The following is a 27,863-nucleotide window of genomic DNA, read 5'->3' as shown; positions in this document are numbered from 1 at the left end:
GATTCACCCCGTAGCCCTCCGGCCGGGGATTATGGTCCCTGTATTGGCGGGACGGGCAGGGGGCGTCGCCGAGCCAGCCAGCCGGGCGGGACGAGGGCAGGCGGGCAGGCGAGGCAGGCGGAGCAGCGGCGGCGGCGGCGGCCTTCCAGAGCAAGCGCGGCCATGTGGCGAAGGAAGGCCACCTTCACCGTCGGCGGGGCTGAGAGGCCGCGCCTGGCCCTCGCCGCCCTTGGCTTCCCCGAGGAGAAGGCCGGAGCTGAGCCTCCCTTCGATGGTGCGCGGGCCGGGAGGGCGGCTGGAAAGGCTGCGGTGGTGGGTGGGGATGTTATGTGGGGAGGTGTGTACACGTGTATCGGTGCATCGGGGGGGGGTGTAAGGTGGGGGGTAGGGAAAAAGGTTGATCGGGGTGGTAGTGGGAAGAGGTGGGGTGCATCTGGGCTGGTGTGCACTGTGTGTGGCTGTGGGTGTGATGTGTAGCTGTGGGTGTATGTATACAGAATAATAGGTTGCCTTATTTATACACACAGAGATGCACAGTATCTATTTACCTCTGTCTTTTTAACTATCATCTGCCTATATCTATTTCTATCTATATCTACTAACCTACCACCTACGTAATCTCTCTCTCTCTATAATCTATAAATCATCTCTCTCTTTTCTACCTACCTACTTACCTACCTATTTAATCTCTCTTTGGAATCTACCTACCTACCTAAATGTACCTACCTATCTATCTACTTACCTACTTACCTAATCTCTCCCTTGTTATCTACCTACCTACCTACCTAATCTTCCCTAGATTATTTTATATGCAACTAGGAACTGTTTAGTGTGGGAATGCATATAAAAAGATGTTTATTTTAGAGGGGGTACATGTATGTATTCATGTATTCATATACATGTATGGTATATGTATGTATGTGTATATATATTATATATCTCAATATATGTGTGTGTGTACAGTGCAGTATATGTATGAGAGACAATGTGTATGTTTGTGTTTATGTGTACACTCATGGAGAGAGAATAATATAGGGTCTCTTTATATATGTATGTATGTATGTATTGTAGGTGTATGTATTGTAGGTGTATGTATTGTATGTGTGTGTGTACACACACACACACTACATATATACATACACACACATCCCTGGATTATTATGTATGCAACTGGGGATTGTAAATGGGGTGTGAATAGGATGATTATTTTAGAGAGAGAAGAGGTATGTGTACCCGTGCAGTAGATCATTTCATGCACAACTGGAGATTGTAATGGGGGCTTGTATCAAAAGTTGGCTTTTTAATGACCTAGGTATACAGTGTCATCTTCCTCTCCTGTGTTTTGTTCAGTGATTTGCGGTACACAAAAGTCCCTGCAGGGCAGCCTTTTATAATTTGATACGAGGAGGTTACAGTGGATGGAGAGGAAGATGAAGGCAAATGAGGCATAATGAAGAACAAATTACTACTTGCAGCCGCTAATAAGAAAAACTGGTTGATTCCAGGCTTGGATTTCGTTTCCTCCACCCACCTCCACATTTTCCAAAACAAACTTATAGCAGCGTCCCCCTCAGCAGGGAATACTTTTGCAATAGAGTTCACCTGAGTGACCTGATCCACTCAAGAAACAAAGTTAAAAAAAAAAATTCTCCCTCGATTGTTCAATTTCTGCCTGAATGCTTTTTTGCTGTAAAATATTTGCCAGAACCTGTCCAGGCAATTTTTGCAAATTGGACATGATTGAGCAGAAAGGGGTGGAAAGGAGAACCTGCATCTAGAAAAACTAAAGTGCTAGTTTAAAAGATAGCTTAATGTTTTATTTGTTACATCTACAGGTAGTTCTCGACTTACGCCATGATTTTCAATTTTTTTTTTTTGCTGGTTTCTGGCATCTTTTTACAGTTGCAAAACAAAAACAAAAAAAACACCCATTGAGTAAAATTGATTTGTTTAACGACTGCAGTGTTTGCTTAACGACAGTTGCAAAAGATCGTAAAATCAGGTCCAGTCACATGATGACTCATTTAAGGACTGAAGTAACTTATGATCATAATTCCAGGCTTGATTGTGACTTTTTTGTATTTCCTCTATAAAATGAACTTCAGAGAATATATTTTTGGACTGTGCAGGTTGACAACTCTGCATTGGAAAAATGATGCATTTTGAAGCTGTATTTTTTGTAAAAAAAATAAACCTCCCACAAGGAAAATAAGAAATCTTGCATTTTTCTTGGTTCTGGGTTTCTGGGCAAAGATTTAAAATTCAGGATGAGATGTAACCTAATTTTCCTTTGGTTCTGCCTGGGGGAAAAAATTTTTCCTGTTAAACAAGGAAGAGGCATTTTAGAATTGTATATTTTCAGTTAAATAGCTACTTCCTTATGTAATTCTGTTGCCACTTTTAAGTTTTCCTTGCTTGCCTGCGTTTGAAAATGTTGCCTTTGTGCAACAGTGTTTGAAATATTACACTCCAAATGCTGAAGGGTATGGAACGGCTGAAATTTTACCTTATTGATCTCATGTCTTTATCTTGAGGCAGGTAAGGGAAGGAGCCATTTCATCATTTCTCAGAATGGGTCTTGTGACTCCGTTTGCAATATCGTTGCATCAGGCGTCCTCTTTTTGGCTTCAGGGGCAAACCACAGCAATTCTGAAATATGTTCGATTAGTCTGCTGCACACATGCTGCACAAGTGTTAGTGGCCTCCAAAATAAATTCTACAGTCAGGTATAAATCACACAAACTTTTTAGCACATCAATTGATGTGAAAGGGATGAAGAAAATCAGCATTGAGCTACTTCCCATTTAGAATTGATTTATCCTAAGATAAGCATAAGGCTAATTAGCCGGATGTGAATTAATAGGAGTTGGAATTCCACAGTTTGAAGAGCAATCACTCATGCCCAAATACTTCAGCCTAGGTGCGTCGGTATTTTTTTTTTCACAACCCTACAGCGTATACATTGGTGAATCTTCATAAATGCATCTGCATTTCCAGCTATGGTGTTAACTCTCTGAGATGGAATCAGTTTAGTTGTTTGCACAGAGATAAATCCGGCAAAATTATCCTACGTGTTAATTTATATTTTTCTCTCGGGTTTTTGTTCTTAAAAATCTTAATAACTACCGTAGCTCATGCCATAAATATAAAGCAAGTAGGCGGAAAGAATCGTAAAGCTTTTTAGAAATGAGTAACAGCGCTTTGTCCATATAACTATATATGTGACTAATAAATAGTTGGTATAATAATTCTGGGGATGATTGCTTCTTATATACAGGCCCTTATAAAGCCTTAGAAGTGGATGGCATGTTTATTACATCCCATTTGTCATGAAAAGCAAGCATATCTCTTTACGAGCACAGATCTTACAGCTTCACAGGGCTATAAAACAGCATTGCAGCATGGATATTCCAGGGCATAAATAGGAAGCAGAGATAAATAATGGATGATTGCTTCACTCTGCACCCGTTTCCATCTGTTCCAGAAAAAAAAAATATAGAAAGAAGGGGAAAGAAAGCAAAATTGCCTTTCAGTGCATCTGGGTTCTTTACACAGGAGGTGTCAAACCTGGGGAATTTTAAGACCTGTGGACTTCAACTCCCAGAATTCCAACTGGGGAATTCTGGGAGTTGAAGTCCACAAGTCTTAAAAGATGCCGAGGTCGGACACCCCCGATTTACACGTTGTACTTCAAATACACCAATGTCTTTGAAACACCTTTAAATCTTATTTTCAGGGCCCTGAAGATGTAAAACAAGTTTCATTTTTGTTCTTTTTTTTTTTCAGATTCTGACTGGCCTGCCGAATTTCGGGGTGCAAATGGTTCCCAGAAATTAATGAACATCAAGTCCTCCTTTGCCAATCAGCTCCTGCTGGTTTCTCTGCTGGAGCATCTTTGCCACGTCTACGCTCAAGATCGGACGTGTTCGAGACGATTGTTTCAACGTTAGTGAAGGGTTTGCGTTGGCCTTATGGAATAGTTTGGGGTTGATAGCTTCCCAGAGAGTAGCACCACAGAACAGTGTTCCTTTGAGCTCGGTTTTGTTAAATCCAACCGACGCGTTCAATAGGTAAAAAATTAACACGTTCAAGATGCATTTTGTGTGAACTTAAATATTTTATGAGCTCTATGGACATGCTTTGCCATTTGTCTGGCCCACAGCACTATTGAGGGTGTGGCCAGTGATGTCATCAGGACATCCGGTGGGTGGGGCTGATTTTGATCCTTCCTTCCTTCCTTCCTTCCTTCCTTCCTTCCTTCCTTCCTTCCTTCCTTCCTTCCTTCCTTCCTTCCTCAATAGAAGATAATATGGTAGCTCAGGATTGAACTGTGGAGTCCCCTGGGGCTCTTGACCTTGGTTGTTTTCTTGCAGACATTTCATGACCCAACTAGGTAACATCATCAATGCTAGGAGGGAGTTGGGTTTGCAGAATGAAGAAGGGGAGGAGGGGGAGCAAGGAGGTGAAAGAAGACCATGTGGTCCCTGGTGTTCTCTAAGCTTGTTTTCTTGGAAACATTTCATTACCTATCTAGGTAACATCATCAATGCTAGAAGGGAATGGGGTTTGCTCTCTGTTTATATACAAGTGGCCTCACCATTATAGACTTACAGGAAAGCTTAACACCCGTTTCTCCTGTTTCGTTGCTTTTTTTATTTATCTCCCCATGGTTTGCAGCTGCTGTATTTTACTGGATTTTACATTTGGAGAGCTGGACAAGGCTAGTTTTATTATAACCGATAGTTGTATTAATACCTTAACATTTTATTATTCTTAAATCCAACCCCAGGGACTTATAAACATAATTTAAATGAAATGAAAGCAATTGAAGGACTGTAGATGGGAGGTCATAAAAACATAATGAAGGCAAGCACTGAAGAGTCTTCGGTTTATTTTCAAATGGGCTTCTTTCCTCCTTCCCCCAAATACAGTACTCTGTAAAACATTTACTGAGATGGGCTTGCTTTCCGATTTTGCCATCTGTGAAGAATTCAGCAGTTTGCGACTGCAGCATAATCGAGCCATTACTGAACTAATGAAAGCAGCGGAGAAGCAAATACGCAATGAGGTAATTCTCTCTCTCTCTCTCTCTCTCTCTCTCTCTCTCTCTCTCTCTCTCTCTCTCTCTCACTGTTTCCTGGTAAGCCCATTAAAAGCATGCTAGAACAATATTTGGAGTTACAGGTCATCTCCTTTTAATCCTTGTGCAAAATCGGGATGCTTGGCCAGTTCATTGCTATGGCTGTGGTGAAGTATTTTTGTTCTGTTTTTTAACCACCGAGGCAGGGGTGGGTTGCTGGGGGCTGAGGAGAGCTCCTAATTAAGATTCTGCGGGGCTCAGAGAGCCCCCGATAACCTTAAAAAGACAAGCAGCAAGGGAAAGTGCTTCATAGGCTTAATTGAACTTCTGGGCGTTCCGCCAAGAGCATTTCACACCTGGTAAAAGTGTTGCAAGCTAGATAAACAATCCACTTTTGAGGGAGAGCCACTGAGAAAACCAGATAACAGAGCCACTAGTGCCCAAGAGGTTTAATTTCCAAATAATAAGAACCACATAACTCATCAGAAACTCCACTAAGACTCCAAGATCTCTCTCACAGTCACTGCTATTAAGCCTGGTTTCACCCAGTCTCTTATTTAAGTATTGAGTGCACGAAATAATAAACAACTTTTTGGTGTGTGTGTATGTGTGTATGTAATTAGAACAAAGAAGCAACATCGATTTGGACGCACACGCACACATCCAGTCACACAACCACCTAGCTGCACCCACCCAATCACATGACCACCCGATCACATGACCACCTAGCCACATGACCACCCAGCCACACCTACCCAGCCAGTCATTAGGGCAGAGAGCCCCTTGCTAAGAAACCTGAAGCACTGAGGCATCTTATTCTGCTGGCCCAAAGGCATTAAAAACCAGCATTAACGTATTCCAGTTTGTTTGGATATCATGCCAAACAATAGGCCATGTTATAACTGCATGGTGGAATATAAACCTCAACCTTGTCTCTCAACCTTGGCAGCTTGAAGATGCGGGGACTTCAACTCCCAGAATTCCCCAGCAGCCAGCCAAGGAAATCAAATTGCCAAGGTCAAGATTGCCAAGGTTAAGAAACCCTGAATTAGAGATGCAGCTTTCAGATCTAAAAAGGCAACCATGGTTTGGAGCAGCGCCAACGTTATTTATTTATATCCCCGTCTTTATTATTTTTACAAATAACTCAAAAGTGGCAAACATATCCAGCACAGCTTCCTCTTCCTGATTTCCCCACAACTGTGAGGTGGATTGGGCTGAGAGAGAGTGACTGGCCCAAGGTCACCCACCTGGCTTTCATGCCTAGGATGGGACTAGAACTCACCCTGTCCTGGTAATGGGCCCAAAATCATCCAGACAGCTTTCATGCCTAAAGCAGGACTTGAACTCATGGTCTCTGATTTCTAGGCTGGTGCTTTAACTACTATACCAAACCACCCTTTTTCTTATGCTCAGCATCCTAAACATTATTCCCTTTTCAAGAAATGCCCAAACTTCCTATTAAAGCACAATTAATACAAACCTTTGCTTTGCAAACAAGACCTTCAAATCATGGATCTGATTTCTTAAGTGTCTGGAAAATGTATTTTGATTTTTTTAAAAAATTCATTGTTCAGTTTTCTTAGCTAGGAAACTGGAGAGTAAGAATAACATTGGAAAAGAAGCTCAAAACTGCTTCTGTCTCGGATAGACATTTGTGCTTAAAGACCGCTGATTTTTGCTATCTTGGCTTTTCGTTTTATTTTCACATAAAATGTGAAAATAAATGTTTATTTTATTTTATCTTTGTTTTTCGATTGTGCATTTGTTACTGATCGCAACATTTTTTTTCATTTCTCTGTTACATAGGAAGTTGGTCATGGTGATTCCTACAGAAACAAGTACGTATTCAAAGCTCCAGGAGTAATGTTTAAACCAGCTACCTATTTTATTTAACATGTTGACTTTACAATTGCTTTAAGCATCGGCTTCTGGAGTCCCTGCATTGCAGAAATAAAATTCAGATTAACGTCACGTTGGAACCGTAAATTATGTAACATAAAAAGTCTAAAGAAGAGACGGTTGGTTTCTGTTCTGAATGAGAATTTGAGAATTGAATGAGAATTATTCCATGTCTGAATTGTAAAAAGCTGAAGTGCACCTAACTCAGGACATAAATCAGTAGTTTGATCCTTGGTAGGCTGTCACCAATCTGGATATTTTTCTACATCGATGTCTCATTTCTATTTCCATACTTCGCTCCTTTATCTGTGAAAGAAAGTGCTACAGTGGAATGTTTCTCCCTCTTAAATTATTTTTATAACTTCTCCATATTGATACACTCTTTTAAAAACCAGGGAGAACGAAATCCTTTTTGAAGCACAGACATCCCGTTACGTTAACGAATTTGATGAGATTTCGAAGCTTGGGAAAGGAGGGTATGGAACAGTATATAAGGTATGTATAACTGACTGTATCAACCACATTAGCATTGCTTAGAATCGAATGGAGAATAAGGCTCATTGGTGGTGTTGGGTAGAAATTGTGGCAGGCCTTCTTTTGATATATCTTAAGACTTTATTCTGAGCAAAGTTATAGAATATGACCTAAGAGTATGCTCTTAAGACAACAGATGGTTGGAGTTGCTGAATTACATAATTTGTACTGTTTGGGCAATGATGTCTGTCAACTCATAAAATATTTCTATGGTCTTTTTAGAGTTGCCAACAGAAAGGGAGGGGGGAAAGGGGTTTGAAAGAGCAGTTGCGGCAGCTTGGAAATCGAAAGTGCATTCCATAAATAGTTTGTCAAAGATAGTAACTAGATGACTGAAGTGTCTGCCGCGCAAAATTCTAACTGTAGAATATGATTGATGATTCTTGGCTATGGATGTGCCTCGTTGGAGAATATGAATTATGATACACCTAAGGTGGGTGGGGGGGAAAACCAGGGTCAAGCAGTGGTGGTATTTGACCGGTTCTGCCTGGTTCTGGAGAGCCGGTAGCGGCAATGAGCAGTGGAGACCGAACCGGTTCTCTTCGCTGCTCTGTGTTTGGCCCACCCGCCTGCCCAGGCTCCCATACTCACTTTTATGGCCAGAATTCAAAGCACAGCTGCTTTGTGTGGTGCAGAATAGCGTTGCGTGGCAGCTGCTGCAGCAACCAGCATCGTGCAGGCTTGCAGGAGGCAAGTTAGATCGCCTCTGCGCCTGCGCAAAGTGCGTGTTTGGCGCGCGCGTGCACGCAAAGTGTATGCACGCGTGCAAAGCGCGGCCACCAAGCCATGCCCACCGAACCGGTGGCAACTAGTTGAATACCACCACTGGGGTCAAGGGTGACAATGAATGATGTGTCTCAGAGTCAGCTGCACACAGGCAGTGCCGGCATGTCAACTCCCAATAAATCCTTTTGAAGTTTTGGAAGTTTGGCTCAAGACTCATGATTAAAATGGGGGTGACTGCCGGAATCCTGACAATGTCACGATACCCATGTGGCCTTTTTCCCTATTTGCCACCCAAAAACCATATTCTGAATCCAGCAGATGTTATTTTATTTCATTTCATTTCAGTCCTCCTCTTACTGTATGTTGTGAAATCCCAGGGTTTTGTATTGATTTTTTTTTAATTCTCTCTTTTTTTTTTTTTTTGCAAAAAGGATGCTTGCCCTTCGTTCTGAATTTTATCATATAAATTTTATTTTGTTCTACATTTTCTTTACATCCTTCTGCCTTATTGATCTCCTTTCAGGTCAAAAATAAACTTGACGGTCAATTCTACGCGATTAAAAAAATCCTGATTAAGAAAGCCACCAAACGAGACTGCATGAAGGTATGGGCTTGTTTTATGTTGTCTGAAGGGTGTGGTGCAAAGACAGGCATCACAGTTCCCGGCTCGGGGTTAGTCCATATTTAATGTTGAAAGAAACCTGTGAATCGCAAGCAGAAACTTGTCTATTTTATTGCCTTGCTTCAAAAAATCTGCTAACCCCCAAAGTCCTGCATTTCCAGCAAGAATGGAGAGAGAGAGAGAGACAGAGAGAGAGAGAGAGAGAGAGAGAGAGAGAACAGGAAGTTGGGAGCCCCACCCACTTTTGACTTTGGCACTTCCTGCCGATTAATCCCGCCCACTATTTCTTGCTTGTACTCCCTATATAATGTTGAAGAGGGGTGGGGTAGGAGGAGAAGTTGCCCAGCTTTTCAGGAGTCTTCCCCATCACCCAATTCAAACCATTTGCTTGGGGGTGCAGAGTTTTTCAAGGGGTGCCCTTGGGCTTGCAATGCCCGTATAGTGGACATTCCCTCTTATGGTGACTATGGAAATTCATCCAGGTCATGAATGCCCCAAAGGTGTTTTTGGAAAAGGCAACCGGACTTCCTTTGTTTTTCTTCGAAGACGTTTCGCTTCTCATCCCAGAAGCAGAAGAAGCTTCTTGGGATGAGGAGCGAAACGTCTTCAAAGAAAAACCAGGAAGTCTGGTGGCCTTTTGAAAAAGCACCTTTGGGGCATCTTTTGGTGACATAAGAGATGACCAGGCAGAGCCCGAGGAAGAGGTCCAGCGCGTCATCAGTTTTGAATCACGCCCACAAGAGATCTAAGTCTGGCCCACCTGGAACCTTGTTGACTCTTTTATCATTTTGCTTTGACCGTTAATAGTTCAGATTCTTGTAGAAGAATGTTAGCATGCAACAAACCTGCCTTCACATAAATGCCCTTGATTCCTTGATTTCTGGCACCTGACAAGACAGGGCAAAAGCGAAAGGCGCCCTTAGTTCCGTTTCCGGAAACTCCATGGGCATCTTGGGAAAGAGCGGTTTGTCTGGCCATACCAAATGTGATCAAGTCCTTTCTGATTTTTCTGTAGGTCCTACGGGAAGTGAAAGTCTTGGCTCAGTTGCAGCATCCTAACATTGTTGGTTACCACACGGCTTGGATGGAACATGTTCAACCAGCATGTCCAAAAGGGGAGCATTTGTTTGTTGGTTGGTTTGTTTGTCTGTCCATCCGTCCATCCATCCATCCTCCAATATCTATACCCCCACCCCCACCCTGGTCTCATCTGCCTGACTGTGGACAGTTTGCAGCAGTTTATAATTTGTGAGTTTCATCCCACCTTCTCAACTTTATTTATTGATTGATTACCTTTATAAGCCCTCTCTCTCACTGTCTCGAGTGGGCAGCTTACAATATCATGAACACACAGGTGTTAAAACCACTAAAATTAAAATGTACAGCCGTTAAAGGATTAAAACCAAGAGCACGAAAGACACGAGGTCCGTATGGTGGGTTTTTGTCTACAATTCATAAAAATGCTTTTTAAAGTTTTGCTCCCTTGGCAGGCACCTGATAAGGTTTACACTCTTTAATAAATACGTCACTAATATCCTTTCAACCTGGAAGTGCCTCGGTGCTTCTAACTTGAGTGCAAGGCCCCTGTCAGAAAGACTCACAGAGACTAGGAGACTGGAATTAAATTCCAAGCTCCATTGACGGCTGCAGGTTCTGGCCTTTCATCACTATCTTTATAAAGCTGAATAACATGAAAGTGTCACGGTATTAATAACAGTTTGGATACATACTTAAACGTTTTAAACCTGGTTGTGGTGACCCAGGGCATGGCACAAAGGCAACACAGTCACATAAGTAAGAAGAGTCCATTTAGTACCTCCAATTTTGCTCCCAATGTCCAGGTTATCTTTGGCTGGAGAAAAAATTCTCCCCAAGTACAGTCTTTAAGTGGAGGAAATTCAGCCCAAAAACAAAGTACATACAAACTGTAAATAAAAATCCACACAAACCATGCTGCAGTAATTAACTTGACAGGGCAGGAGAAGGAATTGCAGACTTGAAAGGCCAGCAAAACACACACAGTTGGGAAGATGCCAGGAACACAGATAAGCCTCGACAATAACAGATAATTCACGATTTGCTCTCAACAGTTGGCTGTGCGCAACTCCCCTTTTTAAACACTGTGTTCCCAGCTGCAGCTAATGAAGGGAATCAGGGCCCTTTCCTTCCCCGTAAGCCACGCAACTCATGTTGCTCCCTTCTCCATAGCTCCCTGCGTGCCCTAAGATGAAGAGGGGGAGGGCCTGGGTCTTCCTCCGAATTCCCTCTCCCTTTCTCTACCTCTCCCCTGCTCTGCCCAGCCAGCCTTTGCCCTTCCCCAGTTTCCTCCACAGCCAAAGGAGCCACACTCCCACTCCCTGTCAGCTGCTCGGCCTCCCCCTCAGAATCAGATTCTGACAGGGGCATGACACTGGTTTAGCTGACCTGTCCACATGACCCATGACGGCCCCAACAAATAAATTGCATTAACATTAACAACAGTAAAATCCAATTTGATTTTCACCTACTCCGTCTCGTACAAACCCGCCGTTACAAAATTGATGAAGTGCCCTGTTTCTCCACTACAGGTGGCTTAGTCTTAGATCTTCCATCTCTCAAAATATCTTCGGAGCCAGGAAATTCTGAGTACGTATTCTAAGATTCCACACACAAAAAAAATCTGCCTCTTTTTTTTTGAACGAATTCTTTTTTATAAATAAAATTATTTGGGGGGTAGGGTTAGTCCATGAAGGGTGTACAGTTGCCTTCCCTGACTTGATTTTTGATATTATTATCTCTTTTATTCATTAAACATGAAACTCAGTCAACTGAACATTAAAAAATGTATCACAAATACCAGTGACTGGTGCTAATGGATACGGATTACTGCCAGCATCCTGGATATCAACCAAGTATCTTCTTAAAATGTACTATTATTGTTATATACTTTATTCATTTAATATGAAACTCAAGTCAACTGAACATTTAAAAATGTATCACAATTATTAACTGGAACTGATGGTTGATACGGGTTGCTGCCAGCATTCTAAGTATCAACCCGAGTATTTTCTTCAAATATATGATGTCCTGGTGTCATTGCAGGAAGCTGCAATTTCTTGATGTACTGTGAGAAATTCTTGGACGTGGTGCCAAGTGCCCCGATGACAATGGGTATCGCTGTCACATGTTTCATTTATTTTTATTTTATTATTATTATTATTCATCACAGAGTCAGCCAGATGTTCAGACTGGGTTTGGCATTTTTGCCTACCTATCGAGTCCTTTACCTGGGATAGGCAAATCTGGATGTTTGATGGGGTTACAGATATCGCCGCAGGATGGAAGCTGTTCCAAGGCAAGCTGCCTTCTGCAATTGACTGATGGCAAATGTGTCAATGCCAATGATGGTGTTCAGGTGGTGCTCCACTTTTGGGACTGCACCCAAGGCGCCCATTACTATTGATACTACCCTTGCTTGACTTTGCCACAGTCGTTCTATTTCTGTTTGTAGGTCTTTGTATTTTGTTATCTTCTCCAGTTCTTTCTTTTCTGTTCTGCTATCTCCAGGCACTGCCACATCCACTATCCAGATTTTTTTGTCTTTCTTATCGACAACTGTTGTTCTTGTTGTTGTTATTACTATTATTATTATGCAGGGACCAGAGTTGCATTCAAGAAATGGAAGGCAGTTCCATCATCTTTGCCAATCAGACTCCGGAGGATTCTTTCGGCAGAAATGCTAAAGGAAGCAAAGGGAATTCTTGCACGCTTCCTCCTGGGACATACGGCGGCAGCAGTGACAATGACACAAGCAACAAATCGAGGGACAACGGAAATCAGGCCTCGCTCTTACGTTGCTGCGATGAAAATGGGGGCCACGCCAATGCGAATGATTCTTACAGTGATGAAGACTCAAAAGTGGAGATACCTTCACCCCAGTCTTGTACGGTAAATACAAATTCGTCTCAAATGGGTGATAATCATGCTCTGGTGCTTCTGCGGGATAGTTTTAAGCACCTTTGTAAATGCGAAATCTGGCTTCCCTTCTGAAATTTTATTCCTCTTCTTAGACCGAATATCACCTCATGCTTCACATACAAATGCAACTGTGCGAAACCTCCTTGTGCGACTGGATTAGCACCAGGAATGACGTATGTCTGACAGCCAGGGATGCCTCTAGTAAGTCTCAAAGTCTAAGCAACTATCCTGGGAAAAGGTACTTGCTTGCTTCTCATTTTGTTTTAAAAAACAAATAAACACATTTTAAACAGATGCATGAAAAAGCTGTTCTAAAGGCTGTGTGTGCACAACTGTCCTGTTTTTTTAAATGTTTTTAAAGATCCTTATCATCATATCGAGAAACATTGGACCTTAAAGATTTTCCAGGAGCTGCTAGAAGGAGTGTACTATATCCACACTAACGGAGTCATGCACCGGGACATTAAAGTAAGTAAAATACTCCTTCAAAGCTATACTAGGTATTTCATAAAGTTGCGGCTTACTTAGGGCCCAGAGGAAATGTATGAAAAAATCCTGCACTCAAATAATGCATTAAGAACTTGGATATATTTAAATATTCAGAATCAAGAAACCGTTCTATATCGGCATTATATTCATAACTAGCTTGATATCAATGCTTTGCTACAAAACTATGTGGTGGGGCTTAGTTTTTGGGGAGGAAAATAAGGGGCGGGGAATCTGCCTCTGCTTACCAGCATCCATCGGTATTCATCTGGCTAGCGTCCTGTCAGTGTGTGAGAGAGTTGAGGGCTGTTTGGAAACTGAAATGGTATTTGGTGTGTGAGCAAGAAGGAGGCAGCAAGGAGCCTGGGCGTGGCTTAGCTCAACTGTTCTGGGCTAAAGCTGCTTGGTGCTGCTGGGAAACTAAAACTGAAACTGAAATTCCTCTCCTCTGCTTGTGTTTTGCATTTGGAAGAGATTTTCCAGGTGGGGAGGGGGAGTAGAACTCCTTAGAGTATATTAATAACAACAACAACAATAATAATAATATACGAGATACTAAAGCTCTGATGGTCATTTTGAAAAATCCTTTCTTAGTGAGCACCTAGAAGCCAAGAGGAACAGACGTGCCAAATTTCAAGTTTGTAGGCTTTACGGTTCTGGAGATTTTGTGATGATGCGTGAATGGCATTTCGCGTTTATACATAGATATGTGAGAAAATTATACAAGAAAAGCAAGTGGTAGAAGTTTCTACTTATCCAAATCTCTGTTGTTTCAAACCAATGAACACCTTTTTAAATATACATTTGCAGGCAGTTTATTTTGTGACCGTTCAACATTACAACAGCACTGAAAAAAGTTGAGTTATGACCGTTCTTCACACTTACCACCGTTGCAGCATTCCCAAGGTCAGCGATTAAAAATTCAGACCCTTGGCAGCTGACTCATGTTTATGACGGTTACAGTGACCCAGGGTCATGGGATCCCCTTTTACGACCTCTCTGACAAGCACAGTCAAGGGGGAAGCCTGATCCACTTAACTGCAGTGATTCACTTAACTATGGCAAAAAAGGTCGTAAAACGGGATGAAATTCACCTAACAAATGTCTTGCATAGCAACAGATATTTTGGGCTCAATTGTGGTTGTAAGTTGAGGACAACCTGTATTTACTGTGCAGGCCAGCTCCTTCCCACCTCCACAATTTCTGTCCCATTCAGCTATGAATCGCGTTGTTTCCAGCAGGGTTTTTAAAAAGGCTCTGCTAAATAGCACTTAGCAATTGCACTTAGACTTATATACCACTTCACAGAGCTTTCCAGCCCTCTCTAAGCAGTTTACAGAGTCAGCCTATGGCCCTCAACAATCTGGGTCCTCATTTTACCCACCTGGGAAGGATGGAAGGCTGAGTCAGCCTTGAGCCTATCAGGATCGAACTCCTGGCAGTAGGCAGAGTCACCCTGCGATACTGCATTCTAACCACTGCACATCATGGATGGATGGATGGAAGGAAGGAAGAAGAAAAGGGAAGGAAAAGAAAAGAAGAGCAATAGCACTTAAGACTTATATACCGCTTCACAGATCTTTCCAGCCCTCTCTAAGCAGTTTACAGAGTCAGCCTATGGCCCTCAACAATCTTGGTCCTCATTTTACCCACCTCGGAAGGACGGAAGGTTGAGTCAACCTTCCAGTCGTCTGTTGCACCTCTCCAAGGCAGAAATCCCTCTCTGTTTTTCTTCTCTAAATATTCCAACGGACGGAGTGCGCCCCACTGAAAGCAATGTCTGCGAGGATTGACTCAGAACACAAAGTTTTGAAAACACTTTTGGTTTTATTTGATTTTTCACACACACACACACCACAGCTCAGCATCCCAGGAAAAGTGGGTCCTGCCACAGCGCAGGGATCATGCTAAGGAGAAAAAGGAGGAGGGGACTGGCATCCGAGGGCCTTTCGCTTACTTCGGGTTGGCGGCGTCCGGCATCAAAAATCCTTTCGACGACGTTCGAGGCGTACGAGAACGGTTGGCTCGTGTAGATCGAGTCCCATAGCTCGACGGGCATCGCCTCCTTGAGCCAGTACCTCGAGTCTCCCCCGTAGACCTTCCGGATGTTGAATTTGCAGATGTCCTGTAAGGACCACACTTGGGAAGACACCTGGAGGAGTATGTCCTTCAGTGGCTCCCAGTGGGGGTCATCCAACAGTTGGGGTAGGCGGCCCTCAGCGTTAGTGAGCTTCACTGGGTAGGATAGGCTCAGCAGCTTCCAGAGAATGTTGGCCTTCTTGAGGTTGCTTGCTTTTTCCAGGAAGAGGAAAAGGCAGGACTCCGCTTGCGATGTTACGGCATTGGCATCTGCTCCATAACTCAGAAGGAGGTGAATGAGGTCCTCCCGGCCGTTTCGGCAAGCGTGGTGGAGCGCTGCCTGGCCTTTCCAGTCTTTCAGGCCTACGTCGGCACCATTCAGCAGCAGCAGCTCCACGCACGTCCCGTCGGCTCCTAGGACAATGCCGGCCTTGCTGGATGAGGTGTGGACAGCCAGATGGAGCGGGGTCTCTTGGGTTGTTGGAGTGGTGGAGTTCACCTGGGCTCCACAGTGGAGCAACGTCTGAATGGCTGCTTGGTTGAGGGTTCTGGAGGCCAGGTGAAGAGCTGTTTGTCCGGATTTCGTCCTATCGTCGATTCGGGCCCCCCGCTTCAGCAGGTCGGGGATTAGGTGGTGACACCCAATGGCTACTGCCAGATGGAGGGGGTGGTGATCGTGGTGGCCAACCACGTCAGCATGCGTGGCCTTGACGCCCTTCTTGGATTTGATGGGGAGATGTTTCCCATCATTCCTTTCTTCTGCTCTGTGGCGGTTCTCCGTGGAACATTCTGCTTTTGGGGGGCTAAACAGGCAGAGATAAAAAATAAATATTTGCAAGTTCTTTTCCTCTCTAATAGAATATCTAATACAGCGGGAGTAAACTACACAATGTTGTCTAGATATCCAGGATGACATCAACTCCAGGCAAGCCAACAAATATGACTTCTGTCAGGGTTCCAGCAATCGCCCTAATTAAATCATGATTCTCGAGCCCAACTTCAAAAAACTTCAAAGGGTTTAATTGAGGCAACATACTGGCCCCGCCCTGTACAAAGCCAACTCTGGCATACGTCATTTACAGTCCCCCGTGATCCTGTTTCCCACCTCCCCCGAGTGTCTCATAAATCACATTCTCCAACTGAGCACATTTGTGGGCTGGGTGTCATCAATCACATTCTCCAATTAAATATATTTGCGGGCAAAAGCTCTGGTATTTTACTTACAATCTTTTAAAGATAAGAGTTGGAATATACTTTTGATTTAAAACTGCTGCACTGCTCTTCCAGATATCCTTCCTCTCCCCCCCCCTCCTTTTTTTATGGCAACTTTTAAAACAGGCACAGGAATATTTTATGAGTTGACAACCTCATTCTTTGGTCCTTCACTGCTAAACAGCTTGATTTGGCAGTGTTAATGGGTATTTGCAGGAAAAGGACAAGTAGAGAGTCCAGGGGTGGAGGAATCAAGAGAGGAACCAGCCTAGAATCATTACATTCCCACAAACGGTCTAAGCCCAATCCCTCTTGAATTCTATTGACTCTTCTTCTAGCGCCAACCTAGTGCTGACCGTTAGTCAACTAGATTCTTGTGTGCAGGTAGTCCTCAACTTACAACAGCCTATTAAATCACCATTCACAATGACGACGCTGAAAAATACGACCATTACAGCATCCCCATGGTCACGTGATCAGAATTGGAATGCTTGGCAACTGATTCATATTTATGACGGTTGCAGTGTCCTGGGGGGGTCCCCTTTTGCGACCTTCTGGCAAGCAAAGTTAGTGAGGAAGCTGTGTGACCAACTTAACCACTTGCAGCGATTCACTGCACAACTGCAGCAAGATGGTCGTAAAATGGGACAAATTTGACTTAATACACGTTTCACTTAGCGACAGAAATTTTGGGCTCCATTGTGGTTGTTTAAATGGAGGACTGCCTCAATGAGCCATAAATCAGATTGGCTGGAATTTAAAGGGTGGTCCTAATTCTTTGCATCGTACAGTTCTTGCTGTTAAGCATTTCCCAAATCCCGTATTATAATATTTGTTAAAATATTACCTCCTTTCAGGATCTCCACTTTGTGTATTGTCTTGCACAAACCTCCCTTTTTCCTTTGACGGTTGGGGAGAAAAAGATATAAAAGTCGTAATTGGCAACATATAAGCTAGCAGAGCAATCTATGTGTATAGGTGAAATACCCCTCACGCATCATCACAAAATCTCCAGAACTGTAAAGCCGATAAAATTGAATTTTATGCTCCTCTTGGCTTCTAGGTACTCACTAAGAAAGGATCTTTCGAAATGACCATCAGAGCATTAGTATTTCCTATATTATTATTATTAACATGCTCTGATGCTAAGGAGTTCTATTTCCCCCTCTCCACCTGAAAAGAAATCTGTTCCAAATGCAAAACACAAGCAGAGGAGTTTGTTTCAGAGCACCAAGCAGCTTTAGTACAGAACAGTTGAGATAAGCCACGCCCAGGCTCCTTGCTGTCTGCTTACTCATACAGTAAGTACTGTTTCAGTTTCCAAACAGCCCTCAACTCTCTCACACACTGACAGGACGCTAGCCAGATGAATACTAATGGATGCTGGTAGGCAGAGGCAGAATTTTTTCCCCCTTACTTCCTCTCCAAAAACAAAGTCTGACCACAGTTTCGTAGCGAAGCACGGGTAACGAGCTAGTCTATCAGATTTGACGTGGTTTAATCAAGACCATCTGAAGGCTATTTATGCCATCATGCTCTGCTGTCTTAAAGAAGTAGCTTATTCTTTGAATCTGATCTGATCTGAACATTGGCTAACTTTTCAGGTGTCCAGAAAGTGATTGCAGAAAATTTCAATTGTAACACCTTTTGCTGGTAGTTTTTAAAATATGGAAAGCCCGCTAAAATATTCTATAATCTACATTATAATAACTATCAGAAGGATTGACCAAAGAACACTTCACTTTTTCAGCGAGGGCTTAATCCAAATGTATTTGTAAGGTTTTATTTTATCACCATAGTCAAATTTATAGAGCCGCCTGTCTCACCGTCTCACTCTCAGTGACTCTGGGCAAGTGTATAAGATAACAGCCTTATCACATAACGTTGTGAATTAGATTTAAGTCCCATTTAACTTTCCAAGAGTTGATCAGTGGAAATTACTTTTAATTAGATGTGCATCAGATTGTACAAATCATTCTACTGCTTGTCAAAATGTTTAGATCAAAAAAAAAAAAAAAGTCACATTTAAAGACCCTTTGGAATGAAATCTGTGATTCTGAATTAAACCTCTTTTCAGAAGTACTGGCTTTGGACATGCTATATAAAATTTTACGTACAGGTAGTCCCTGACTTACAATGGTTCATTGGACCATTTTACAACGGTTGCACCCTGGTCACGTGATCAAAATTCGGACACTTGGCAACTGACTCCTATTTATGACGGTTGCAGTGTTCTCGGGGGGCGGGTTAAAAAAAAGGTTAAAAAAATGGGAGAAAGCGCACTTAAACCCATGTTTTGCTTAGCAACAGGAATTTGGGGCTCCATTGTCGTCGTAAACCGAGGACTACCTGCATTATGTTTTTAATTCTATTTGTTAAGTCTTTTAGATTGAGCAAGGTAGATAGTTTACCTGGCAGATGACCGTTTGGTAAACTGAATGGGAGGGCAGTAAATCTTGAAGCATGGAGGTGTCGTTGGTCATAATCGCGTCAATTAATATTTTGTCCGTCGATTCGTTTTCCCATCTGTGGGGACGTCCTATCAAGTTACCCATGTTGAGGGGAGGGAGGAAAAAAAATTGGGTAGTTTTGAGCATGGAGAAAAGGCATTTGGGAGCCTCACACTTGAGCCATTGTTCCTTTGTGACGATGACGCTTGGTTCTGGAACCGGTTAGATGATCTCACAGATCTAAAGGCTTCAGGCCAACGGAGAAGATGCGCGGTCTCTAAAAAGATGTCCTGTTCAGCGCAGGCTTACCTCTCCCCTTGTTGGAGAGCAACCTTCGGAGCAGGGGGGGGTCAAGTGAGGAATTAGGCTGGATTCCCTACGTAAACACCCAAGAGCTAGGTCCGAATTCCCTGAAAGCCTTATCTAGTTAGTTATCTCATGTGAAACTGGGGAGAGTCCTGTGTAATAGGCAGAGAGCAATAAAGTAGTCGACTGAAACCTCACCCCTATGGGTCTCTGGGTGTTTGCACCTGTCGCCACCAGAGAAGACGTCTCAAAGCCGATTCACTGCTCACCACCAGAATCTCATCGGCTGTATTTCGACACTTTCGGTTGATTTAAATCTTTTCACACCGAGTGTTAATTGAAATGCAATTTGAAATTTCTCAAATGCATTTGTTTTGTACCAATAAAGGAGGATGTTTGTAGCTTGGGGTTGAAAGGAGGGGTCCTTGGTGCATTCTGAGCTTGTTTGCTTTTGCAGACGTTTCACTACCTGACCATGTCATGTCATCAGGGCTAGGAGGGAAAGTGGGGGGAGGGGTTGGAGGAGAGGAGGAGGAGGAACAGAACCCAAGGAGTCTCTGGTGCTTTCTGAGCTTCATTGCTTTCTTGCAGACGTTTCATTACCCAGCTGGGTAACATCATCAGTGCACTGGTTTTGTTTTCACAGCCCCGGAATATCTTTCTCCAAGGACCTAACCATCATGTGAAAATAGGGGACTTTGGGTTAGCCTGTAGAGACATTATAGAGGAAGATACAATCCAACTGCTAAGCGCAGAGAATAATTATGGTAATTATTCCACTCTAATAGTGCTTTGGTTGTTGATTTGCAATGCCTGATTTTTTTTTTTTTAAAAAATGCTAACATTCTCCCTCTATTTTGGGTTAGCGCTCATCCATACCTCCGGAGTGGGCACTTGTCTGTACGCTTCACCTGAACAACTCCAAGGATCCCATTATGATTTCAAGGTACAGCCACCCCAACTTCCAATCTAACTGGGCCCTTTTTTTTTTTTTTTAGACAAACAGGACCTCGGCGGTTAAATTCCATCTTTCAGATGTCAAAAGACATATTAAGAATAGCAGTTACGCTTATAAACTGCTCCATAGTGCTTTTCAGCACTCAAAACAATCTGGGTCCTCATTTTACCCAATCTCGGAAAGATGGAAGGCTGAGTCAACCGTGAGACAGTCAGGATCGAACTCCCGGCAGTGGGCAGTCAGCCTGCCATACTGCATTCTAACTACTGATTAAAAGGGCATAAAACCCTCAGTGTGAAAAATGATTGAACTACAGATGCTCCCAACAAAGCAGCCGTGAGAAACAACAGAATGATTGCAAGCAGCGACCGTTATTCCTTCCCAAACCATTTAGCCATAAACTTTGAAAATATCAAGCGCCACCGCTCTTTAAAAAGCGAAGAGCTCTCTGCAGCGCCTTACAAAATGACAGCAATGATATTATAGCACCTTAGAAGTCTGGTGGAAAGAAATAAATACAGAAGAAATAAATACACACCCAAGCAAGCTTAGAGGGAGCCCTGGGAACAAGGCTGATCCCAGTTATTTGGGCTTGACACCTAGAAAGCAACACCGCACAGCCTTGAAATTGCCAGGCTGGCCCAGAATGTCAACCCTGGAAAAGTTTCTGCCTTTGGTGAAAAATTTTCCTCCCTTGCAAGAATCACTCCATAGCTGTTCCTGTACAATGCACATCCCTTTATTAATTCTGATAGGCAGGAATAACAAAAAGATGTATTAAAATATGAGAAAAAAAAAAAGTGTGTTCTGACACGGAATATTTCTTCTCTCTCTAGTCGGATATGTACAGTTTGGGCGTCATCCTGTTTGAACTCTTCCAGCCGTTTGGGACAGAAATGGAGAGGACGGAAGTTCTGATGGGCTTAAGACGGGGAAGCCTCCCGCTCACTTTTTGTGCGAAGTGGCCGATACAGGCCAGATACGTGAAGCTGCTGACCAGCCACGCATCCTCGCGGAGACCGACAGCCCTTCAGCTGCTGGAAAGTGAACTCTTCCATAACTCAGCAAATGTGAGCCTTGGCGAGATCCGGTCCTCCTGATGATCCAAATTATCATATACTTATCACATACTTATCATAAAAATTGGAGGTTTTTAAGAAAAGATTGGACAACCATTTCTCTGAAATGGTCTAGGGTTTCCTGCCTCACCAAGGGGTTGGACTAGAAGACCTCCAAGGTCCCTTCCAACTCTTACTATTCTGTTAAAGCCTGAACATAATTTGATTGTAAGACCAATTAGCCCCTAATTATAATTTATGATTATAATTTATGATAATGAGCCCATAATTGTCATAATTTATGGCAGTGAGTTAGATAAATAGCCCCTAATTTTGAATATCATTTCTCCTGTGTTGGTTAACGACCACAATAAAGAAAAAAAAAAGAAAGGAATATAATTTAAATAAAATTAAGATGGCTATTCTTAATTTTAAAAAAAGGAAGTGACCAGCCATGTAGAAAAGTGATCCCTTCCTATCTGGCGGTTCACTTCCCGTGCTGGCATTACTCTATATGGGACTGCGGCAATAATTGTCTGCTCTGCTTTGTTTAGGTCATTTGTGTTCTTCAGCAGAAAGTGTTGGAGCAAGAAGAAGAAATCAAACTGCTGAAAGAAAAAATTAAGCTACTCTTACAAGAGAGGGACGAAAGAGACAGAATTAAGCCACTCGGCTCTCCTGTTTAAGTGAACCAAAAGTGTTTGTCGTTGTGTTACCGTTAACATGTCTTTTATTTTTTTTATATAAAATATTCCAAATCTATAAGGGTATATTTCTCATTTGAGCTAAGTACAAAACAGACTCCTGAAGTCCTTTTGTTCAGTGGTCGCCAACCAATGGGCCGGGGACCACTGGTGGTCCGCAAGAAAATGTTGGTGGTCCGCAGAGAAATGTCACCCCCAAAGCAATTAATCCAGGCTGTGCGGGAACACGAGGCTGCGCCGCCCACATGGCCCCTGGGAACACAAGGCTTGCGTCGCTTGCATTGCAAACAACACAAGGTAGTGAGGGGATGGGGGAAAGGGTAGAGTGGGGGGACTTGCCCCACTCGCCCCATGCGCTTCACCTGGCCACCAGGCTGCTTCTTTCTTTTCTGCTTTTGGCTGCAGGCAAGGAAAGCAGCAAAAGTCTTTCTTTCTCTCCCCCAAACTCCGCCAGAAATGAGTCTTTGGGACTCTGCAAGGCCTCCTGCTCCAAGAGGCTGTGCTGGCAAAGACTCATTTACGGCAGAGTTTGGGGGAGAGAAAGAAAGACTTCTGCTGCTTTCCTTGCACAAAGCCAAAAGTCTCTCTCTCTCTCTCCCTGAGAACAGAGCTGGATCCTGTGATCCCAAATAAAGAACGATCGATCGGTAGGAAAACGGGGTAGGGAGTTTTCCTGCAGACATTTTGGGGGGGATTTTCCCAGGGTCTCTGGTCTGCAGGATTTAAAATTACGAGTTTGGTGGTCCCTGGGGTCCAAAAGGTTGGTGACCCCTGCTTTAGTGTTTCCGACATTAACAGTAATGCTGTAGTTACAGCAGGTAGCCAGATCAGACAATCTTGGTTAATCCCAAAGAAGCTAATCAGGATTGGGCTTGTTAACTCTTAGATGGGAGCAATTAGGAAAACTGGGAGAAAACTGTCTCAGAAGGAAAACCTTCTGGTTACCAAGACTAGGTGGGTGTGACCGGGAAGTGTTTGTGTTGGGGGGGGGCAGTTTTCTTGCTGAAAAAGCACCATTTTACAAAGGACAATTCTGATGAACTTTATTGGCATAACACCTTTGGTTATTTTTCAAATCTGATTTATCCAAATGTCACCCCAGCTTTCATAACCAGAGAGGTCGAAAAAGTGGGATCTGCTTGCCTGTCCATGGGAGAGAAAGCTACTTCAGCAGCTTGAGAGCAGCATTGAAAGGCGCCAGGTTCTCACAAGACCGGAGCCATTTCTGCACGTTGGCTGGGACGGCTTCCGTGCCCCCTGCCTGCTGAAGGGCGCACCAGGTCACGACGTCGGCTACCGTCAATTCGTTGCCCACCAGCCAGGAGGTCTTGCCAAGGGTCGCATTCATGCCCCGCAGAACGGCTGCCTTTTCTTTATTGCTTCCTCCTTGGAGTTGGAAGAGGGCGGTGTCCACCCAGCTGTCTATCAACGTGGCTGCGACTGTGTTGTGCTTTGCGCCGAGCAAGGAGAATAAGAACCGAGCAATGTTCCCTTCGCCTTCAATGGGGCACATGGTTTGAATGCTGAACTTCATCTGGGGTTTTGGCACTGGAAGGATAATCCCAAGGGAGGATTAGACACCGAGGACGCTTGGAGAGCTGGTGGATGCAGGTAGTCCTTGACTTACGGCCACAATGGAGCTCAGCGTTTCTGTGGCTGAGCAAGACAGCAGGACAGTGACTTTTCCCCCTTTTGTGGCTTTCCTTGCCACAGTTGTTGAGTGAGTCGCTGCAGTTCTTAAATTAGTAACACAGTTTGTTAAATGAATCTGGCTTCCCCATTGACTTCTCAGAAGGTCCTAAAAGGTGATCACATGACCCCAAGAGACTACAGCCAGTGTCCAAATTTTGATCATGTGACCATGGGGGGGGTGCTGCAATGGTTATAAGTGTGAAACGGCCATAAGCCACTGTTTTCAGAGCCCTTGTAACATCGAGGCGTCACTAAACAAATGGTTGTAAGTCAAGGACTTCCTGTATTCACCATTCCTTCTCTCATGTTTTACGATACCTCACATAGTTAGAGGAGACATTTTCCTGGCTGCCAGTCTTAGAATATATTGCCCGGCAAGGAACAAATACCCCCAAGCAAGCAACAAATCTACCTTCAAGTACCTCCCCCCCATTTCCATCTTACATCAGATTTATTTAAAATATACAGCCACACAGTTCCAACCGGGGCCCATCCAATCAAGACCCATTCTCTCATTAAGAAATGAAATAAAGATGAAGGCTTAACTCTGTAAGCATCTATTCGTAAGTGCACATGGACTTACCATCTTTCCAAATTAAAGTAACGCCCAACTGGTACTCGTGACGCGACTGTTTCTTTGCCTGCTCACCAAAGCATTTGAGCAGCTTTTCTGGCACGTTTTTCACAGATGAGTGTGTGTGAACCGTTGAAAGTATCTTGTACTTCTCACACAGCATGCTGTGGAGTATTAATAATGAGAGTGGAGGGAAAGTGGGGTTTGCATTGATCACGATGTCCTTCAGAGCACCATAATCCTGCTTTAAAACAAACTTGATTTCATTGAGTGGTTAGGAGATTTTCACTTTATCCTAAAAGCTTTTCCACATATAGTTTTAACATCCTGCAGGGTTTTTTGTTTAGTACTGTTATCTTGCCATAAATTAACTGCACTGCAGTTCTACACTGCCTATTCATTTTCCACACTGCTTAAACTAGCTGTGGAGTAGAAATGGGATAAGTGACATGAGTAGCTCTCATAGGTGACAAAAGATGAACCAGATATTATATATGTCAGTTGAGAGCTTAAAAATGCTAGGCCTCTAAGAACATTACAAGAAAAAACATGGATTTCTGTCCTAAACAGATGGTGAACTGGATCTGGATTTAGTCATAGAAATTAATTGTACATTATGACCACAACATTTGAACACATCCTATAAACACACACAGTAGTTAGAATATGAAATAACGCTAAGCAATATTTTCCAAAATATTCCAAATCATACATTTTTTTATCAGTACCCATTAGTCACTGGCAATTACTACTGATAGAAACTGAGTAATTAGGCGACAATATTCTGCAGAGGTTGGAACTGTGCAGAAAATCTGTTCCAACTTAAGATATTCCAAGCCATCAGAAACAGGAGATGAGACTCAAATGACACTCCCAAATAAAGGAGAAGGAGCTAGTTATTTTTACTTGACTAGCTATTAATATACAAAGTGGCATTTATCGCTAACAGTTTCATTTAAATAGCTTTTTGCTCCTGCTAGCTGACGTAACTGTTTGTAAACAATTAAAAGCAAACAAGTTCCTCTCTTATAATTAAGTATATCTTCTATTTCCTTAAAAGCCCTGAAATTTAAACCTGGCATCAGTGTTGGCTTGGGACAAAATTACAGTATATTGCTATTTGGCTGATACTTTTGCAATATAACTTTGGAGAATCACTATCGCCCCAAAGGTGCAACTGGACTTCGTTTTTATTTGAAGATGTTTTGCTTCTCATCCAAGAAACTTCTTCCATTCTTCAGTCAGAACTGGAAGAAGCTTCTTGGATGAGAAGTGAAATGTCTTCAAGGAAAAATAAAATCCAGTTAGTTTTTGAAAAAGCACCTTTGGGACAACCACGACCTAGATGACTGAGAATTTCCATAGGTATCACTAAATGTACGTTTGGCCAGATTGCAACTTATTTGTTGCAACAAAAAAAAACCACACCAACTTTTGCCAAACCATTCAGTAGGCAGAATGCAAACAGTTCAGAGTCCGACTTGCCTTCCCAAGCAGACTATCGAGTTCTGCAGAGCTGACAGTTAGAGAAACAGGGTCATCTGTTTGAATTATGTTGGTGGCATCGAAGTCCGCATCTGGTGTCTGGATCATTTTTGAGAGCCCATCCACAGCAGCTTTCAATTCATACAAACGTTTCAAGATCTCTTCCTGGCGGAATTCAAGCGCTTGGAGTGATGGGTCAACTTCATCCTGAATGAAAATTAAGTTAGCATTCACTTCGTTTTGTATTGTCTCAGAACAAAACCAAGTATTCTGGCTATCCCTTTTTATATGCAATTTATATTTATATATTTATTTATATATATATATATAAACCTATATGTTTCTAGACTGCCCATCTCCCTCAAGGAGGGGCTGTTGGCACTGATAAGTCAATGGGTTTCAATAAAGGAGAATATTTGTAGCTCAGGGTTGACATGAGGGGTCCTTGGTGCTCTCTGAGCATGTTTATTTTTTGCACACATTTCATTACCCAAACTAGGTAATGTCATCAGTGCTAGAAAAAGTAAAATTTGCAGGGAGGAGGAAGAAGGGAGCAGGAGGAAGAGGAAGCAGAACTGTGGGGTCCTTGGTGCTCTCTGAGCTTGGTAGTTTTCTTGCAGACTTTCACTCCCCAAATTAGGTAATATAATTACCATCATAACATCAGTAGTACTGATGATGTTACCTAGTTTGGGTAATGAACAGCCTGCAAGAAGGATCCCTTCAATGGGTTTATATCAGAGCTTATTCCAAATTCTAATTCTCTCTGTACCATTTGATTTTTATTTGCAAGCTACACAGAGTCACTTTGCGTTAATGCTGTAAATAAATTTCAATACATCTGATATGATCACCAATACACACAAAGCAGTCATTGCAAATAGGTTCCCTGAGGGAAAAGAAAGTGAAAGAATCCAGGGATCAGATCCAGCCACAGAAAGTGATCAGATCCAGGCACTCAAGGGAGGGGGGGGTTCCCCCTTCTCCTACCCCAGCCTGTGTGGGGTCCCAAAGGGTCTCTGAGGAAGGCCGCCTCTCCAAACCGTTCGAACTACAACTCCCACCATCCTGGGCTGGGGCTGATGGGATTCGGAGCCAGGCACCTTCAGGAGCGTCAGAAGGATTTTTTTTAAAGCAAACTCGAAAGAAGTGGCCGGGATGGGAAGGATGGGGATTGTAGTCTGAAAGAGTGGCGGCTTGGAGCAGGGCGAAAAGCACGGGGGTGGGGAGGATGGGGATTGTAGTCTGAAAAGGGAGTGGCTTGGAGCGAGATGGAAAACGGGGGCTGGGGAGGATGGGGATTGTAGTCTGAAAGAGTGGCTTGGGGAAGGGCGAAAAGCACGGGATGGGGATGGTAGTCCGAATAGGGAGTGGCTTGGGACGGGGCAGAAACCAGAGGCTGGGGAGGATGGGGATTGTAGTTTGAAGGAAGAATGGTTTGAGGCAGGGAGAAAACCGGGGAGTGAAGAGAATGGGGACTGTAGTCCGAATAGGGTCATGGAAGAAAACGGGGGAGGGGGATCGGGGAGGATGGGGAGTGTAATCCAAGGGGGGAGTGGCTTGGGGCGGGGCAGAAAACGGGGGCCGGGGAGGATGGGAACGTTAGTCCGAAGGCGGAAACCTTTCCAGGGCGGTCTTGGGGGACCAGGGAGCGCGGCCTGCCCGTCAACCACCCCCATCCCCAGGTCCAAGTGAGGCGCCGCAGGGCCGAGCGGCTCCTACCTGCTGAGGCGGCGGCGGCGAGGAGGCAAGGCCGGAGTCCCCGTTGACCTCGGCCGGGCGGTGGGCGCAGCGCACGCGGTACATGCAGGTGGGGAGGTGCTCGGCCAGAACCGCCGGGCCGGAGCCGTCCTGAAAGGGCCTCACCTTGTACATCGGCATCGCGGCCGCCTCACCGCCGCTTCTCCTCATGCCACGGCTCGCTGACGCGCCGGCGCACCCACTCGCCTCCCATTGGAGGAGCCCTTGCCTGACGCCCCGCCCGTCCCGCCTCCCATTGGCGGCTTGCCACGGCCGCCAAGACTATTGGCCGAAAGAG

At 43.7% G+C, this 27,863-nt stretch overlaps 2 protein-coding genes across 6 annotated transcripts; one reads left to right on the top strand and one right to left on the bottom strand.

Moving 5' to 3' along the window:
- EIF2AK1 (eukaryotic translation initiation factor 2 alpha kinase 1) lies at nucleotides 1-22,132 on the top strand. The gene is made up of 15 exons (XM_087912713.1): nucleotides 1-274; nucleotides 3,787-3,945; nucleotides 4,932-5,068; nucleotides 6,890-6,921; nucleotides 7,378-7,477; nucleotides 8,766-8,846; nucleotides 9,880-9,980; nucleotides 11,433-11,489; nucleotides 12,500-12,791; nucleotides 12,914-13,022; nucleotides 13,183-13,289; nucleotides 20,001-20,121; nucleotides 20,221-20,300; nucleotides 21,149-21,382; nucleotides 21,925-22,132. Exons 1-15 carry the CDS (start codon nucleotides 163-165, stop codon nucleotides 22,054-22,056), a joined length of 1,854 nt encoding a protein of 617 aa, XP_087768839.1. The 5' UTR covers nucleotides 1-162; the 3' UTR covers nucleotides 22,057-22,132.
- On the bottom strand, nucleotides 14,108-27,754 carry AIMP2 (aminoacyl tRNA synthetase complex interacting multifunctional protein 2). Of its 5 annotated transcripts, none has more exons than XM_087912710.1 (6): nucleotides 27,548-27,754; nucleotides 25,826-26,032; nucleotides 24,350-24,581; nucleotides 19,010-19,137; nucleotides 17,446-17,498; nucleotides 14,108-16,189 (listed from the first exon to the last, which is right to left on the bottom strand). In XM_087912710.1, exons 1-6 carry the CDS (start codon nucleotides 27,734-27,736, stop codon nucleotides 15,169-15,171), a joined length of 1,830 nt encoding a protein of 609 aa, XP_087768836.1. In that variant the 5' UTR covers nucleotides 27,737-27,754; the 3' UTR covers nucleotides 14,108-15,168. The 5 variants fall into 5 exon arrangements, with proteins under 5 accessions (XP_087768836.1, XP_087768838.1, XP_026579937.1 ...); XM_087912712.1 differs by having other exon boundaries at nucleotides 27,692-27,754; XM_026724152.2 differs by lacking the exons at nucleotides 14,108-16,189; nucleotides 17,446-17,498; nucleotides 19,010-19,137 and adding an exon at nucleotides 23,101-23,622 and having other exon boundaries at nucleotides 24,350-24,584.
- Between the last annotated feature and the right edge of the window lie 109 nt (nucleotides 27,755-27,863).

The sequence above is a fragment of the Pseudonaja textilis genome, chromosome 14 (genome assembly GCF_049901715.1).
Source record: "Pseudonaja textilis isolate UNSWEBS1 chromosome 14, rPseTex1.2, whole genome shotgun sequence".
Classification (NCBI taxonomy): Eukaryota; Metazoa; Chordata; class Lepidosauria; order Squamata; family Elapidae; genus Pseudonaja; species Pseudonaja textilis.
This window is presented reverse-complemented; position numbering and strand designations above follow the sequence as displayed.